The sequence below is a fragment of the Lacerta agilis genome, chromosome Z, assembly GCF_009819535.1.
Source record: "Lacerta agilis isolate rLacAgi1 chromosome Z, rLacAgi1.pri, whole genome shotgun sequence".
Classification (NCBI taxonomy): domain Eukaryota; kingdom Metazoa; phylum Chordata; class Lepidosauria; order Squamata; family Lacertidae; genus Lacerta; species Lacerta agilis.
In genome coordinates this window covers 13,563,824-13,582,112 of record NC_046331.1, presented here as the reverse complement: position 1 = coordinate 13,582,112, position 18,289 = coordinate 13,563,824, and the positions used below count along the sequence as shown (strand labels likewise).

Genomic DNA, 18,289 nt, shown 5'->3' with positions numbered 1-18,289 from the left:
AATTGTAAGCCAACCGATTATCAGCGTTTACAAGCAGAGTTGTCACCAGAAACATGAAGTGCCTCTATTTTCATGGCTTATTATGCTTCCAGCTTACACATATACAAGTTTACACAGATTTTGAAGTTTATGTAGATTTCCTCTGGCACTCAGGCCAATGGCTCCGGGCTCCTCTTTAACTTCTGACAGCTTTGTATGTTCACGAAACTGATGCCAGAGGTGTGCTTGCTGCAGCTGTTCACCTTTCAAATGATTCATTCATTGTCCAGCAACAATGCCCTGGGCCCTGCTGGTTCCCATCTGCTGGTACATAAGCCATATCAACATTTTGTCTGGATCATGTTTCACTTTAGGGGGGAACAAGTTGTATTTCAACAGCCTGTTTGAAAGCACGAACCTGATTTATCTCAACAGGAGCTCAATGGTATGTAGAGTTGGTGAAATGTTCATATACTATCAATATGATAGTACAGTCAGCTCTATGTGCAAACAAGCACAATATCTTCAAAAGCGGGGTTATGGGTAGAGGCAGCTGTTTCTCTCTTCTCAGAGCATTTATGGAGAGAAATCATAGACTTCCTCGGAGTGGCAGGTGATGCACTAGTTTGGTTCTTGGGCTTGTGCTATCCTTGAATGGTATATCAAATAGCAAATTTGAAGGCAACCAGAACACAGTTAACTGTTGCAGGTAAGGAAATCATTGTGTTTCACTGTGTCCCAAGCTTATGAGAGAGAGGCTCCGGGAAGCTGCCAGTTGCAGAAGCAAATAGAAGGGTTTCATAACTGAATAACTTGGGAGTAATTTCTGTATGGTAGCTGACCAAGGGCAAACAAAAGAGTCCAAGGGGAAAGGCCAGCTTGACAACTGATATTTTTACTCAGTCAGTGCTAGGCAGTACAGCGAGCAGGACATATCCAGAGATACTTAGATTTATTATTTCTTGGTCTTTGATTTTTCTTTGAGCGAGGCTTCCCACTGCTTCCTCGCCATCATGTACAGCCTCATGGCTGCTTGGGCATCCTGAATCTGAGAGAGAGAGAGAGAGAAATGAGTAACAAGTTTAGGACACACTGAATTAGTTGACTGTGTCAAGTGATGGAATCAACAGGGTGAAATCTTGCCAAGTGACCTGACTGCAGGAATGATGTAACTCCTGGTTGTTCCCCAATTACTCTCACATTTCTACAAACAACAATGGGCATCTTAAATGACTAAATTATAATCCTTCCCCTGATTTGGAAGGCTGGTGCATTGCACATTCTACCAGCAACCAGCCACATAACATGAGGACAAAAAGCATTTCATAAGGCTTGCATTAACTACTTTCATTTCTTTTCATTTGAAAAAGAAAGGTGGGACAGAAATATAAAAAACTTAATAGGAACACAAGAAGCCGCCTTATATTGAGTCACACCATTGGCCCATCTAGCTCAGGAGGTTCTCCAGGGTTTCAGACAAAGAACATTTTCTTAGTCCTGCATGGGATTATACCTGGACCCTTCTATATTCAAATAAGATGCTCTACCACTGAGCTATGGTCCTCCCCATTAAAAAGCATAGTCTTTGAGATCATATAAAAGCCCTCTCTGAGGCGTTGGTTTTTGATGGCTGTGTTATATATGCAAAATATCAGTCAATATGTGACAAGGACATGTGTGAACTCATCTTTATTTTAAGATTCAAACACATCATTTGTGAAAATGGCATAGAAAACTGTTGGGACACTGAAGCTGCAATCCTATATGCAATTTCCTGGGTGTAAAATACATTGATCCCAATCAGCCTTACATCTGAGTGGACATGGGGGTTTACTGCTAAGTATACATGCCTGGAACTGCACTGTGAAGTCTGTGACACTACTAAGGAAGAAAAAAGTTAACATGATCAGTTTTCTGCATTTTAGCAAAAAAATAAACTAGAAACGTAAGATGTTCCATTTTGGTAAAGCTATGTAAAGTGGGTTAGATAGGAGGGGTTTAGCAGTGTTAAGAAGTGATGGCCAGTGTACCAATAATAATTTATTAAAAGTTGTAATTTCTTAGAAAAAGAAGAAGAAATATAACCAATTAGGAGATAGCCCAGGGTTAAACAAGAGCCAGCTCCCCAGTAAAATAGAATACATTTCCCTATTATTTCCTTTCTGAGCCAGGGATAATACATCACTTGCAACCAGAACCTAATGAAAGAATACCTACTGAACTGTGTTCCAAAGCTTGCACCTTCACATTCAGCAGTTTCTCACAGAGCAGCTTCAGAGATGGCCTCCCACTCTATATGAAAGAAGAAATCATGGTTTGAAGAGGAAGAACTGTGCTTGATTTCTTTGTGTTGCTGTGAGGCCACCAACAACTTGGCCTACTACACTAACAAATCCTGACAGGTTTAATTGTTGAGAAAGCTCAAGGGATCCAAGATTACCACAAAGTTGATCTGCTTTGGTCTTGACCATTTGCATTAATGGATGATGCACAAATCTCCCTTATTTCTGTTAAATAAAACCTACAAAGCACACAGCTGGACAATGCCTTTTTACTTGCTACCGTGAAATGCAGGAGTCCACTTCAGGTAGGGGGTTCCCATGCTACAGCTTGGGAGGTATTCCCTGTTTGTTTGTTTGTTTACATTTCCCAGAGATCCTACCAAATACATTATGAAAACCTATATTCCTGTACATACACCACTACTTATAACACATTTTACACATCTGTAAAACTCACTCTTATTAAATGATCCACAAGTTAGTATAAACCTTTGGAAGTGGTCTTTGATTTTCTGGAGAATTTGTAAATGAAATAAAGCTCCATACTTCTCCCACAAAGTATATTTGTGCTTTGTTCCTCTTGCCTATCTTAATTCTGTCCATTTGTCAATTACTGTACTTTTCCATGTATAAGACAAGGTTTTACTCTAAAATTATGTTCAGAAACGTGCCTCGTCTTATGCATGGATAGTGAATGGGGTGGAAGGGCGATTGGCTGCAGCTGCAAGCAGGAGCATGTCAGCGACAATTATTGGTTGCTAGAAGAGCTGCTTTGGATTGGCTACTGCTTCTCTAATTGGATTGGTGATTGGTTTCTGCAGCAAACACTGCTGTGGATTGGCTGTCACTGCCGCAACTGACGGCTACTGTTCTGGGATGTGCACGATTGCCAGTGGATAGCTTTTCTCAGTTGGGTAAAGAGATTTTTTTGCTGGGGAAGGGTCTGTTTGCAATTGGCTGTCACCGTGGCAAGTGGGTGATTGTCAGCTGCCGGCGATTGTCAGCATGGATGCTGCGTGTGAGCGATTTTTGGCAATCCCCCCCCCCACAAGCTGTAAAACTTTGGGCAATACTCTGCAAAAAAAGAGTATGGTAATAAGTCAATTTTTCCATAAGTCCAATATGCCATACTCTTTTGTACCAAGCGTTTCAAGTCCTTCCTGAATGTGGCTATAACCACATGCTGCCGCTAAGAAAAATCCAATTACCGTGTTTCCCCGAAAATAAGACATACCCATAAAATAAGCCGTAGCAGGATTTCTATGCATTTGCGCAATATAAGCCATACCCTGAAAATAAGACATAGTGATGTGGCACCTCCCTTAGGACAGCCTGGGTAGGTGTGGCTATGCAGCGTACCGACGCAGAGCGGTTAAAATAAGACATCCCCCGAAAATAAGCCATAGTGTGTTTCCTTGAGGAAAAAAAATTATGTGTCTTATTTTCGGGTAAACACGGTAGTGGTTTATCTTCCAAGTCCTGATTCTCTCTCTCTTTTTTTGTAAATAATTTTTATTCATTTTCATTAAAATCCTCCAATTAATGAAAAATCCAGTCAAATCATTCCAAATTATTATTATTATTATTATTATTATTATTATTATACCACCAATTATATATTCCAATTATAAAAAATTTCCAGATGTTTGGTCCGAAAGTAGTGGAATACAAGACATTTTTACTGATTCTCATTTAAATACAAATTAATTAAACACTTGTCCCCCAAATTCTGCGAGTCCCTGGTGTTCCTGGATTGAGAAGATGAAGCCTGGAAGTTAAGGACAAAAAACAGCCTCTTGGAGAAAGCAGGAAAACAACATTAGTTGAAAGTGCAAGGGCTATATAAATTCATAGAATCCGCAAAAATAGAGGATATGATTAGGTCGGGGTCAGTAATTGATGAAATTCTCAACAAAAGACAAATAACAGAGAAAGGGAAAGCAGGCATGGTATATAAATTAATGTTAAGAAATAAGGAAAGGATGATAAGGATAATTCAGAATAAATGGGAGCAGGAAGGGCTGTTTCATTTGAATATGGTCCAAGAGATGATGAATAGAATAGATAAAATTAAAATGGACAAATATAAAGAATTAAGTAGGAAATTTCTATTGAAATGATATAGACCCCCGGCGCAATTGCATATATAGTTAAAGGATTGAGTCCTAAGTGTTGGCACTGCGGTCAAGAGTTAGGTGTATATGCACACATGTGGTGGGAGTGTATTTTTGTGAAGGAATATTGGCAAAAGATTATAAGGGTTATTTCTGATTTATTTCATGTTAAGATAGAAGTCAATAGAGAAATGCTTATCTCTGGAATATTGGGGAATAGTAAAATAGAAAGAAATGAGCAAGATTTGTATAAAATTATGATTTTAGCTGGTATACTTGTTATTGCATCAGGATGGAAAGAAAAGGATAAATTAACAATGGGAAAATGGAATGAATATGTTCTTGAATATGTACAATCTTGAGATATTTGAACAGGTAGTGCCGGAAGATACATGGGAAAACAAATGTCAAAAGATTTTGAATAAATAGACAAGCTATAGGAATTGGATAGCAACAGGGGGAAGCCAACCCAAACATCCAAATTAGAATGAATAATCTGTGCACATGGTTAAAGATCTGAAGAGAGAACATTTGGGGTGGGGGGCTAAATGGGAGGGAGAAGGGGGGAGAGGAAAGAGGGGGGAAAACCCTTAGGATAAATGAGTAGGGACAGAAGTATATACTGTCGTGTATAGCCAATAGTAGTAGTGTGCTTTTAACGCATGCTATTGTTAGACCTCCTACTGAATGACTTTTTGTAACCTATTCAATGTCCCTGGGTGAAAGTGTGACTATAAAGAATGTAAATAAAAAGGGGGGGGGGAGAGAGAAGATGAAGCAGTGGGATTTCCCATCAAGAAGCTGGGAGTGAAATGACAGCTGGCATTTGGACCAGAAGATTTGCACAAGTAGAGCTGCCAGACCAATGAAACTTGTCCAGAAGGTAAATGGCAGTGGAATGATCAATGCCCCCAAGTTCTAGTAGCCTCCATACTTTTCAATTTAAAGGAGAGGGGAACCTTTTTTGGCCCAGCGGGCCAGATCTTTATCTCACCCCCACACTGAAAGCCAGCTTTTGACAGGTGGCAGGCCCATGCACTGTCAAACATGTGCTCTGTGAATAATAGGTGGGCAATCATGCTCAGCTGCCCAAGTTGGCCTGCGGTAATGAGAGGAGGAGTCTGCTTCACCAGCACAATGTGTGCAGGGAATGCACACAGGAAGCAGCACTCAGCAAGATTGAGCCCTCCCCCTCCCCCACTCATCAGGATTTACAGGTGGCACCCCTTATTGGGCCAAGACCGGCCCACAGGACGGAGGTTCCCAACCCCAATGTAGAGTGTTGATTTGAGATGGGGGAGGGGGGATGTCTCTCAGTTCCTACCTTGACCTCTTGTTTAAAAGGCTTGTATCTTTGTGTATCCCGGATTTTCTTCTTGGGGTGGTCAAGGAACAAGATCTGAAAATGGTCAAAAGGTTTCCACTGTGAACATTGCTCACGGTGCTGAAAATCATGCAGTAATTGATTAATCGAGACATTGGAGTAGCACACACACTTGAAACGTGAACAGGTAACCTGAGTGAGAAGCAACTGGGCTTGCAAACTGCAATTCAAACTTCAGCTGACAAGAGAACAATCACAGCCCAGCATAGGACATCTCAAGAGTGGGAGACCTCAAGAGGAGAGGAAGCGGGGCCTCTCTGGTTGAGTTCAGGGTGGGAGAAGCAGATGAAAAACCAGACTGGCTGCAAGTCTCTGAATACCAACAATGAAACGCAAGGGTCAGAAGACAATGAGCCAGTGTGGTGCAGTGGTAGCATGTCAGACTATGACCTGGGATACCAGGGTTCAAATCACCAGTTGGCCATGAAGCTTATGGCTGTGATCTTGGGCTAGTCGCTGCCCCTCTCAGCCTAACCTACTCCACAGGTTTGTTGTAGGGATTAAATGAGGAGAACTAAGTACGCCACCTTGAGCTTTTTGGAGAAAAAGGTGGAATATTAAATACTGTGGAGGAGGGATTATTATTTTTGTTTTTTACTATGCTGTATATTTTTTGTATTTTTTATTGTAAACTGCCTTATTGTGACCTGCTGAGGAAGGGCAGCATAGAAACAGAAATATATCAAAAAATCAATACAAAATAATAAACAAAGTTAAGGGCTCCATACCTTTAAGTCATTGTGAAGAGCATGACCAACAAGGACCCTTCCTTTTAGGATGCTGGCCACTTCCTCCTGAACGATTTTAAAATCCTCACCTGAACAACCAAAGAAACACAGAGGAAAATGTTCTCAGCAAAAGCACAACAGGAGTCCACAGAAACACACCACACAAGGGCCTTTCTTTCTTTTAATATATGTATATTGATTTTTGAGAACATAGCTGTAAAAAGTCAGCACAATGTACAAATCAATCAGAAGAAAAACCCATAACTAACCATAACTGTGACTGAGTGAAGTATAAAGATTGCTTACACCACCATCTTCTTCAATATTAATAAATATGGAGCAATGGGTCAGAGTTTACACCAGAATGAAATCTCATCAGAACCCATCATCAACAGCAACAATTGATAGGGAGGGGGACAATCTGGGCCTTTTTGAAAATAACAGGCATTTCGTGGTCCCTTCCAACTCTACCGTTCTATTACAGTATGCTGATTCCCTTGCAGAACTACAATTCCCAAAGTGGTTTAAACAATCCCTCTTCCCAGGGAACTCTGGGAATTGCAGCTCTGGGAGGGGAACAGGGACTCTCCTAACAATTGTCACCAGCTTGCACAAACTGCACTTCCCAAGATTTATTTATTTTTTGTGGGGGAGGGGGGAGCCATGACTGTTCAAAGTCATAGAATGGTGCTCTAAATGTATAGTACAGACATGGCCTGACTCAATAAAATACAGCTCCTTACAGTCATAATATGAAATCAGTACACCCAGAGCACCAACCTGTCTTTAGGTTTTCAGGCCGAATTCCACTGACGGCGGTCCTGTAGTCTGTCACTTTTTCCATTGCCTTGACATACTTGTCGTAAACACACTTGCCAAAGAGGTTCACAATGGACACACGGGCCACAATGCTGTCTTTGCCTGTGGGTCCCACGCCCACCATTTCACAGTCCATGGCCACAGCTTTGGTTAGGCTGCCAAAAGGAGAGAGCCTTATTATTATGTAAACCAGCTGTTCACCAGCTGTCTCCGTAGGACATAAACATTTCTGGGGAAAGGATTTAAAGAGCTCTTTGCCCAGAACTTGGCCCTAACTGGAGAGAGCTTATTCCCAACATAAAATAGGCTGCACAGTTAAGCATCTGCAGTGTTAAATCAGTCTGACTGGAAAACTGATTAACGAAAGCTTTAGTTAGGGGAAGCCAATTAATTGAGTGGGTGCATCGTACACACATTAAATATCCCACGCTACACAGAAGACATTACATCTAAAACAATATCCAAATAATGTAGTAAATTCCTGTACCAGACAACCATATGTATAGAAGGCAATGCACAGTTTATGTTTTACCAAAATGTTTTATAGTTGGGGGGGGGGGCGTTTCCTCTGTTTTCATTTTAAGCCATGTGCATGATAAAGCTGAAGAGAGAGTTGCAAGAGTCTTTATGCTTCAAACCTTGTGAAAAGTTATTTTGCTAGTCAATTTTCCTATGCGTTATTTGCCATATTTAATTTGCCAATCTTTTCATAGGAATCAATACTAACTTAAAAGTTAAACCTCTTAATAAGTCCTCTTTTACTAGTGGACAGGCTTGTAATAATGAGATACTGAAAGAATTTGTAGGGTGCTACTTCAAGAAACTGACAAGGACAAATTTTCAAATGGTGGTGCTGTGTGCTAAGAGCATGCTGGTGTTTGTGTGTGCGTACATTTTCATTCCCAGGCTATTTTAGTTCCAGCATATTAACTGTTAACAGGCACAAAGCAGAAAATATTGAAGACGCTGGTTTTTTTCTTTTAACAGTGAGAATCAGAATTTTCCCTGTTAAACTATAAGCTCTTTGAATGCCTCATACTGCTCCTCTGTTGAATTTTCTTTTAATAAAACGAAGATGTATTTAATGAATCCATTTACCCATCAATTCAAAGGCAGTTTAATGTTCAATTAATATTGCTGCAACAGTTCAAAGGCACGTGCTATTAAGTATCAGCTTTACTGAGAAACATTTACCCTTCAAAAGCCTTTTCTTTAACCAGTGTTTCTTCTGCCAACTGCTGGGGTCTGACTTCTGGGATGCCCAGATTTTTCCGGGCAATTTTTGCTGCTTCTGGACCCAAGGCTGCCTCAATGTCATCAGGATCAACATCATCAAACCAGATACTAGAAGGGAAAGCAAAAGATAGGTGACCAAAAAATGCACAAAGTATTAACCAAGCAAAAGAGTCAGGCAGCTGCAATGGAGATGGGTGGTGATTCATGTCTCCATTTAGCCGAGGAGCTCATTTGGGCCACTCTTTATCACTTAGCCTTGCCCACCTTTTAAGGTTGTTGTGAGAATAGGAATGGCATAATCCTTTGTATGCCTCCCCAAGTTTCCTTGAAGAAGTGTAAGCTATAAATGTGATGCCTTCCATAGTTCCAGTTACAGGTAGGTAGCCGTGTTGGTCTGCCATAGTCAAATCAAAATGAAATAAAAAATTCCTTCCAGTAGTAGCACCTTAGAGACCAACTACGTTTGTTCTTGGTATGAGCTTTCATGTGCATGCACACTTCTTCAGATACCTCATACCAAGAACAAACTTAGTTGGTCTCTAAGGTGCTACTACTGAAAGGAATTTTTTATTTTATTTTGTTTTGACTATAAATGTGATGCATCTTCTTGAAGTAACTCAGATTTAATAAGGCAACTTCCTTACATGGATAGGTTACAACATTTGGGGGCTTTTTAAGTTTAGAGATGAGGCGAGTAAGAAGCAACATGATAGAAGTGTATAAAATTATTTGTGGTATGGAAAACAAGGGGAGGGAATGGATCATATCTGAATGGGATGTCCATTGTGCCTGTAAAAAGTGTGATTGGTAAAAGAATCAGTCCGTGCAGCACAGATTCTATGTAAACATGTTTGATGAACATGCCCATAAAATTTTCAACACTGCAAATCAGATGTTGACCTCAGTGGGACTGCTCTGTCTTAAAGAGTTGCTATCCATCTGGTCTGCAAATTTAAACACACCCAACCTCCACCTGAAATATGCAGAAGGTAGTTTCACAAGTGGTTACAAGTGAATTTATTTTGCTTCTGTCTGTTGCTAAGCTCCTACATAGGAAGATAAGACGACCAATGGCTAATCTAGCTCAGGATCCTGTTCTCACAGTGGCTAACCAGAAGCCTGTGGGACTCCTGCGAGCAGGATCTGAGCACAGGGGCATCTCTCCCCTTCTGTGATTTCCAGCAACTTGTATTTGGAAGCATTACTGCCTCCAAATGTGGAGACAAGAGCATAGCCATCCTGACTAGCAGCCATTGATAGACAAATTCATGGAGAAGGCTAATCCTCTTCTAATGTCATTATGTTGGGGGCCATCACTGCCTCCTGTGGGAGGGAGTTCCGCTGTTTAACTATGTGCTGCATGAAGAAACTAGGGGCCCATACACCTGCAGCTGGTGCTGAGAAACCTGAGCTCTTTTACCAGCTCTGCCTAAAGATCATTAAGCACAAGGCTGAAAAAGACTTACTCTGCTGGTTCCACTTCTTCTTCTGCTTTCCTTCTTTTCTGTTTAATGTCCCCGTATTTCCTCTCAACATTGCCCCTTCTATGGCCTCCCTTGGGCTCTTTTCTATCCTCCTGGGCCTGGTGCGAGTTCTTCCCATGTACAGGCTTTTCAGAGCTTGCAGAAACTGGATGAGCCAAAAGTTCAGCCTGATTCTTCTCGGCCTTTTCTGGAGGCTTGGATGCCAGCATCCTCTCACTTCTGTTTTCTTTTGACATTTTGAGGGCAGCTCTTCCCTCTGTGGCCTTGTTTTTACCCTTGGAATATGTGCTGGGGGTAGTAAGAGTGGAATCCAGAACGGCAGCCTTTGGTTTCAGAAGCTGAAAAACAAACCAAGAAGCACAAATCAGTGCAATTCCAATTTGGTGTCGGCAACCAGAGACTCCAGCCCATGCAGATTCCCATCTGGGCCACATAACACTCTCACCCCTCAACAACCACATTGTAATCTCCACCAGGGTGGCTAACAATAACTACAGAAGACCAAGTGAGGGTTTAACATAGGACTTTCACATCCAAGACACGCTGCTCTTGCCATATCCTCTGGAACAGGGTGGCGCAATGTCTCGGACCAAATGGGCTGCAAGCATACTTCAACACAGAATCTGGGGGCTGCACGATGAATTAAATTTCCATAATGTAAATTAATGTGTTTGCAATATACTCAATATTATTTAATTAAATACACAATTAGCGGATTTAAAATATTTATTTATTAAACAGATCTAATGCACAAACAGGTGCATGCACGTTCGTTAACAACGCAGACATAAAATGGATGTCTGGGGTATAGAATTCATCACAATTTGGATCGATGTCTGCCTTGAGGTTGGTTGTTGGCATCCGCAGGCAACTCTCGAGTGAATTGTCTGCTAAGTTGTTTCAAGTTTTGGACTTTATGACGTTCATGTCTGAAAACGCTTGTTCACAGACCGACACCCACCCCACACTTCTCTGCACCATAATTCCTTTCTCTCCCCCACCAACTGGTGCATCCGAAAGCTCAAACTTCTCTGTATTGCAAAAGAAAAGAAAAGAAAGAAAGCAAAGTATTCCATACTGGAATACAGTATTCCACACACTGAAATACAGAGAGACAAGATACACAAAGACACCCCACACTTCTCTGGGGACGCAGTCATGCTCCAAGCAGGTCCAAGTGGTGGCCTGTGTTCACCACACAGAGCTCCTGCAGCAGTGGAGGAGGAGGAACAGCACACACATTTGCCACCATGTCTGCCAGCTTGGCTGTGCTGCTCCAACTGAGGTAGAGGATGGGGAGCTGGAGGACCACCAAAAACAGCCTCTAGGGTGCATGTTGGACCATCCTGCTCTAGAAGATAAAGGCTCACAGATAGAAAACAGAGAACCATTGTCCAGTCGTACCTCCTGCAAGGCCTTCCAGTTGCACGAAACTTCCTGGGGATTTTTCGGAGGCATATCTGCCATGGCTTTGGAATCCTTTTGTAATTTCTTCCTTGCCCCTTTGATTTTCTTTTTCCAAAACAATGTTTTCTTCTTCTCCTTCCTGTGTTGTTTTTTTAAATGTTCTGGTATACTTGTGGAGTTGCCTGCTAGGGCTTTTGATTCTTTGGTTCTAATTTTTGCCATCCTGACATGACAGTCACTGACCTCTCACCACAACCATTTCTGAAACAAAAAGTCAAACTTTATAACCCATGTAGAACAAATTTAGGCACTCCACAATAATAACAACACAAACTTATGTATTTAATTAATTCATCCCCCCCATGGTCCAAAAGGCACTCTACATGGTCATATAATCACTAAAATAAACCAAAAGCCTGATACCCCTTTGCTCATCAATTACACATTTCAAAACAACGTAAGATCTGTCTTTAAAAAGAACTGCCAGAGCAATAAGACAGTGATGTACAGTGGTACCTCGTGTTGCGTAAGATCCAGATTACGGAATCTTCGGTTTACAGCCGCGGCAAACCCAGAAGTACCGGAACATCTCCGTGGCACGAGCATGAGCAGAAGCAGTCTACCACCGCGCATGCATGCACAGAAGTGGCACCTCTAGTTCTAAGAAGTCTAAGGATTTTTTAATTACATTTTTCTCTGAAAAGCCTGTGGGGAAAGGCTAAGATGTTTCTTCATAGGCTACAAATTCCAGAACCCTAACAGTCCTGCTTGGATTCCCTCAAACCAATTTTGGAAGCAAAAGGAGACAAAGCAGACCCAACCCTCTACAAATATCAAATGATATACTCATATGGCAAGGAATTCACTGAGGGAAGGCCCAGGTAGCTGTATATGTGAAACAGCAGGTGGTGCTGTGGTCTAAACCACTGAGCCTCTTGAGCTTTCCAGTCAGAAGGTTGGTAGTTCGAATCCCCACAACAGGGTGAGCTCTTGTTGCTCTGTCCCATCTCCTGCCAACCTAGCAGTTCGAAAGCATGCCAGTACAAGTAGATAAATAGGTACTGCTGCGACGGGAAGGTAAATGGCATTTCTGTGCGCTCTGCCTTCTGTCACGGTGTCCCGTTGCACCAGAAGTAGTTTAGTCATGCTGGCCAAATGACCCAGAAAGCTATCTGTGGACAAATGCTGGCTCCCTAGGCTTGAAAGCAAGATGAGTGGCGCAACCGCATAGTTTCGACTTCCGAAACATTCAAAAACTTAGGCGTGGCCTCCCATTGGTTGCAACAGCTTCTTGCACTCAGTGGAAGCCGTGTTGCACGTTCGGGTTCTGAAAAACATTCGAAAACGGAAGCACTTACTTCCAGGTTTTTGGCGTTTGAGAACAGCAGAGGCACTCGGGAACTGAGGTTCCACTGCATATGAAACTTGGCATCTTGAATATGAACATAAGAGTCCTGCTAGATCAAGCCGAATGCCCACCTATATTATTATTATTATTATTAATTTATTTATTTATACCATGTCCTTTTCTCTGATGGGACTCAAGGTGGCTTACAGATAAAATCATGAACCACTAAAAACATAGGGGAGGGGGGGTCTAGTCTCACAGTGACCAACCATACGCCCTAAAGCTCACAAGCAGAAGCACGTCTCCTCCTGAGGTCCCAGCAATTGCTATTCAGAAGCATTACTGCCTCCAAACTCTACTCCCTGTAATCTTAAAAACTAAACATCTAGTTCACATGGCGGCAAGGGTGCGAGGAAGAGAGCATTTCTCAATAGCTCTGCTAGATCAGTGTTTTTCAACCTTTTTTGGGCAAAGGCACACTTGTTTCATGAAAAAAATCACGCGGCACACCACCATTAGAAAATGTTAAAAAATGTTAAAAAAATTAACTCTGTGCCTATATTGACTATATATAAAGTAATTTTTCAATTTTTCCCACGGCACACCAGGCAACATCTCGCGGCACACTAGTGTGCCGCGGAACAGTGGTTGAAAAACACTGTGCTAGATCCTGGTTGGTTATAAGTTTCTTTTGACTGCCCTGGGCTAGATAAAGTGACAAACAAATTCAATTAATACTGTAATAGATTATGTGGCACAGCACTGAAAAGATTGCACACGGGAGCTGCTTCTGCACATGAAATGCATGCATTAAAAGAGGTATCCCATCCTGGATCAGGCTGAAAGCCACCTAGTGGGTCCCGACTCAACAGCTGAAGTCCAGAGCATTAGGAGGCAACTAGCATCACTCGAAGCGACTGGCATGAGTTTGGCCAAACTGCGGGAGGCAGTGGAGGATAGGGGTGCCTGGCGTGCTCTGGTCCAGTGTTTTTCAACCACTGTTCCGCGGTACACTAGATGTTGCCTGGTGTGCCGTGGGGAAAATTGAAAAATTACTTTATATATAGTCAATATAGGCACAGAGTTTAATTTTTTAACATTTTCTAATGCTGGTGTGCCTCGTTATTTTTTTCATGAAACAAGTGTGCCCTTGCCCAAAAAAGGTTGAAAAACACTGCTCTGGTCCATGGGGTCACGAAGAGTCGGACACGACTGAACGACTGAACAACAACAACAAGCATCACTTAGGGGGCGTCCTAATAGCTATATAGTACGCACTAGTGTTTAAAGGAATAGCCCCCTCCCTGCCCAAATCGTCCTGCGTCTTACAACTTCAGTTCTCCCAGATGACTCATAATAAAGATGATAATTATAATCTTTCAGGTAGGGCAGCGTGCACAAAGATCACTTAACTCCACGGTGCTTCGACCCTCCACTTACCCAGCGCTCGGGCTCCGGCTCTGAAGCTCGCGGGGTTCAGCACGTGGCAACGATGCGCTCCGACTCCTGCAACGCGCCTCCTGCCGAAGAATCAACGAGCCCCAAGCCTGACGCCAACCGGAAGTGGGTGAGCTCAAAGGAAAGCGCCGGTAGGAAACGCAAGCTCTGTCGAGCTGGTTCCTGAGGAAAAGGACGGGACAGAAAGGAAGGGACGGTGGACAGCGCCCTCTAGTGAGGGCGGCGTGGAATAACAGGGGTTGCTAAGCGGATGTGGCGGGATGTTAATGCGGGATGCTTGGGTAACTAACGGTAAACAGAGGTTTTATTCGAGGAAGGGACGGGGGAACCTTCGGCCTTCTGGCAGCTGATTGGACTACAGCAGCGCCCAACAAGCAGGGGCAGGTGATCATGGGAGTTGTAGTTCATCAGCATCTGGAGGACCAAAGCTTCCCCACGCCTCCTGCAATATATTTACCACCAAACTCACTCAGAAGGGGTCTACTTCAGATTCGTTTGCTTTATTTATTAATTGTTCGCTTTTTCTTTTTTTATCAAGAAAACGGACAGTAAGAGCTGTTGACAGCAGAAGGGTCTCTCAGGACTCTCCTTCACTGGAAGTTTTTAAAGCAGAGATTGGATGGCTATGTGTCATGGGTGCTTTAGTTGAGATTCTTTTATTGCAGGGGGCTGTGCTAGATGACCGTTGGGGGTCTGTTCCAACTCTGTGATTCTATGATTCAATACATGTCTGTTGTTATAGAAAAATAGGTGGGGTTAGCTTTTGCTGCCCTACTCCCCAAGGTCCATGATTGGTCAGAGATGAGTGGATGGAGGCAGGATGCAGTGAAAGCAAGGCAGATCCTTATCTTTCTGTTGCAGCAGAGTTCCCTCTCCTTGCAAGGAGGCAAGAGAGACCTTCAACAAATGTGTGCAAGCCCCTATAAGGACTTTGAAAATTGCCCACCCTGTAGTCCATGACCACTCCCAAAAAAATAATACAGGTGAAACTCGAAAAATTAGAATATCGTGGAAAGGTTCATTTCTTTCAGTAATTCAACTTAAAAGGTGAAACTAATATATGAGATAGACTCATGACATGCAAAGCGAGATATGTCAAGCCTTTATTTGTTATAATTGTGATGATTATGGCATACAGCTGATGAGAACCCCAAATTAACAATTTCAACTTTGGGGTTCTAAGCTGGTGGATGGCACCCACCCAGGTGACCCCCGCTCAGTGCCGCAAACCCCGCCCACCTGGAGAAGGGAGGGTGGAAAATAACAGAGGCATTGCCCTTCCTGATTAGTAGCCTGGCCATTCCTTTGAGATGGTAATCATTTTAATTCCTGAGAAAATGGGGAGGTTCTCTCACCCCCTCCCTGCTTGCAGAGAAACATTTTGTCAGTTTGGGAGTCAAAATGGTTTTGAGGCCTGTCTTCCTGTGCTGCTTTACACATTTGGCCCATACACTTGTATACGTGTCTGCTTTGTACATTGATGAACAGTTATTATATATATATATAAGACCTTAATTTATTTCAAGCTTTTTGTCAATAACAGTAATGTCTCACTCCGGATACAACTCATTTGTTTGAATGGTTTTATGACTTGAAAACAAGAGACTCAATATATTGTATTACTATCAAAGAAGAAGTTTATTAAAAATATATTAAACAAACAAAAAACATTATCTTACAGGAATCAGGGAACCAACCAGAAAGCTGGCAATACAGGAAAAGGCTATGGAGCAGCCACAATAAGAGTTCTTGCTTATACAGGTAGGGCTACTCTGTTGTCTTCCGTCGTTTGGGATCCGTGGGGCTACGGCTCTCAGTGGGGCTCCTTCTGATTCCTTCCTCTGCCCTCTTGGCCAGCCGCGGATCTCTTGGCCTATTCTGAGATGTAGCCTGTGGGTTTGAGGAACTGGAGTCCCCAGATGCTGACATCAGATGTACCCCACTGTTCCCTAGAGCAGGAGCACCAGAAGATGATGGCTGGGGATGTTGTTCAGGAGCTTTACCCAACATGGCCAGCGGCCCATTTCTGGCTCTCACCAGACTTTCCAGGGTTAGCGAAAAAGATACCTCACTGCTCCCTGGAGCAGGAGCACCAGAAGATGATAGCTGGGGATGCTGTGCAGAAACTTTACGCAATATGGTCGCCAGGGTCAGCTGCCTAAATCTGGCTCCCACCAGACTCTGCTGGACTGGCATAGGAGATGCCCCACTGCTCACTGGAGCAGGAGCACCAGAAGATGATGGCTGGGGATGTTGTGCAGGAGCTTCACCCGATGTGGCCACCATGGTCACCTGCCCAACTGCAGCTCTCACCAGACTCTGCTGCACTGGCATGGGCTTCAGGATCATCTTAGCACCACTTGCATAGCAAGGAATACTGTTGCACTTGGTACTGGAGGTCTTGATGATGGAGCCTCTTTTCTGAGCATCCTGAATCAATGCGTTCCAATCTTTATTTTCCTACGAAATGAAATTTTCTTTTTTACAAAACAAATTCTTACGATTTGGGGATAGTGGTGGTTTATAAACTGGGGGAAATTAATCTGATGCCTCATACTAGAAGCTGTTGTAACTCGATCCCAGTTCTCTTTCCCTCTCAGGCAGGGACGGGGAACCTGGCAGCCCCCTAGTGTTCCCAGCTGGCCTGCCAACCTTCAACTTCTTCTCAACCCCATTGCCTGCTGCTTAGAAGACCATTCTAGCTTCTCTGCTGCAATGCAGGAAAGTGGGAGTCTGGCTGTGTGGGTCTTGGGCTTCCCTTGCTTTTGGAGTGCACCTCTCAACAGCTTTCAGTTGGGGGAAATGGGAGCCTTCCTTAGCCTGAAAAGTGTTCTTCACCCTTCCTCTAAGGCTGGCTGAATTAATCTAAAACGCTAGAGACCACTAATAATGGGTGTCAGGAGAAATGAGGACAAACTTCCTCTGGATTGCACCCACTGGTAAACAGTGGTTTGTGAGCACACAACAGAGGATCCCTCCAATATGCCCGTACTCGGGCTATAAGGATCCTTCCCTCCTCACTGCAGTTACCGGTACAAAACAAGCAGCAGCAGCAGCAGCAGCAGCAGCAGCAGCAGCAGCAGCAGCAGGGAAACGAGTGTTTAATAGGAATCCATTCACAACTCTAAACTTTACAGGAGCAAACCATCACTGCCAGGACTTCCAATGGACAAACCTGGATTGGAGGCCCTCTAGTGGCAAAGTCATTGCAGTACAAGGCTGGAAAAAAGGACCATATGACGACTTTGCGCTCATATGGGAGTACTGTACTGTAATTGTGACCTCATGCAGGAAAGCGGTAGGATGGAAAGAGGGGAGTCCCCTGTGCCACCTGCTTTTTCCCCTGACTGGGCTCACTCCCATCCCAAGCGCCTCCCTGGGAGAAAACTGGCAGGACAGGAATCTGATGGGACAGAGGCAACCGGCATGGCAGAGAACGGCATCCCTTTCTCTGCTGGGAATCAACGCTGCCCTGCACACAGCTGGCATTCTAGCACAGAGAAAGCAGTGGGGAACTTTTGTGGCCCTGCAGAAGGTGCTGAACCCCATCTCTCACACCCCTCACCATTGGGCAGGCCGGTGGGGCTGCTGTCCGTCGCACATCTGCAGAGCTGCAGGACCCCCGGCCCTTACGGTAACTCACAAACAACCTTCCAGCCACCTCCCAGAAATGCCATGTTTGGCCTTGCATGAAAAACTACAGTGTTCAATGGTCAGGAGTGATGGGAGTTGCAGTCCAGCAGCCCACAGCTCTCACCTGCCACAGCCAGAGCAGCAGATCTGTGCCCCCTTTTCAAGGGCAGGCGGAGGGCACCACCTATAGATACATCATACTGGGCCTGTTGGCACCCTGCTCCTCCAAACAACCCTATGAAGTAGGCTTGACTTATGGCTTGGGGAGGCGATGGGAGAGTGGGGGGGGGTGTCTAAACCCAGGGACCCTTGAGCCAAGCTCCACACACTGCCAGGGCACCACCACTGGCCCTCCAAGTCCCGCTTTTCTCTACAAGGAGGGCTGACGTATATATCCAGACGTATATACCTGTAACG

General features: G+C 43.7%; 2 protein-coding genes across 2 annotated transcripts in view; both read right to left on the bottom strand.

Moving 5' to 3' along the window:
• Positions 1-860: 860 nt before the first annotated feature.
• On the bottom strand, positions 861-14,324 carry REXO4 (REX4 homolog, 3'-5' exonuclease). The gene is made up of 9 exons (XM_033137430.1): positions 14,222-14,324; positions 11,431-11,694; positions 10,009-10,364; positions 8,501-8,650; positions 7,268-7,461; positions 6,488-6,576; positions 5,700-5,774; positions 2,197-2,271; positions 861-1,027 (listed from the first exon to the last, which is right to left on the bottom strand). The coding sequence occupies exons 2-9, from the start codon at positions 11,653-11,655 to the stop codon at positions 935-937; spliced, it is 1,257 nt and encodes a 418-aa protein (XP_032993321.1). The 5' UTR covers positions 11,656-11,694; positions 14,222-14,324; the 3' UTR covers positions 861-934.
• Positions 14,325-15,900: 1,576 nt separating this feature from the next.
• Positions 15,901-18,289, bottom strand: part of SETX (senataxin) — a 52,252-nt gene continuing 49,863 nt past the window's right edge. The window contains exon 25 of the mRNA XM_033137692.1: positions 15,901-16,699. Coding sequence (XP_032993583.1) covers positions 16,007-16,699 — 693 coding nt within the window. The 3' untranslated portion in view covers positions 15,901-16,006. The remainder of the gene's footprint in view (positions 16,700-18,289) is intronic.

Bases quoted from the DNA above. Each gene is read 5' to 3' on its own strand.
- REXO4 (XM_033137430.1), bottom strand. From the start codon at position 11,655: ATGGCAAAAATTAGAACCAAAGAATCAAAAGCCCTAGCAGGCAACTCC. The intron at 10,365-11,430 runs GTACGACTGGAC...TTTGTTTTTCAG, and splicing joins ACTGGAAGGCCTTGCAGGAG to CTTCTGAAACCAAAGGCTGC. The intron at 2,272-5,699 runs GTAGGAACTGAG...TCTTTCATATAG, and splicing joins CTTTTAAACAAGAGGTCAAG to AGTGGGAGGCCATCTCTGAA.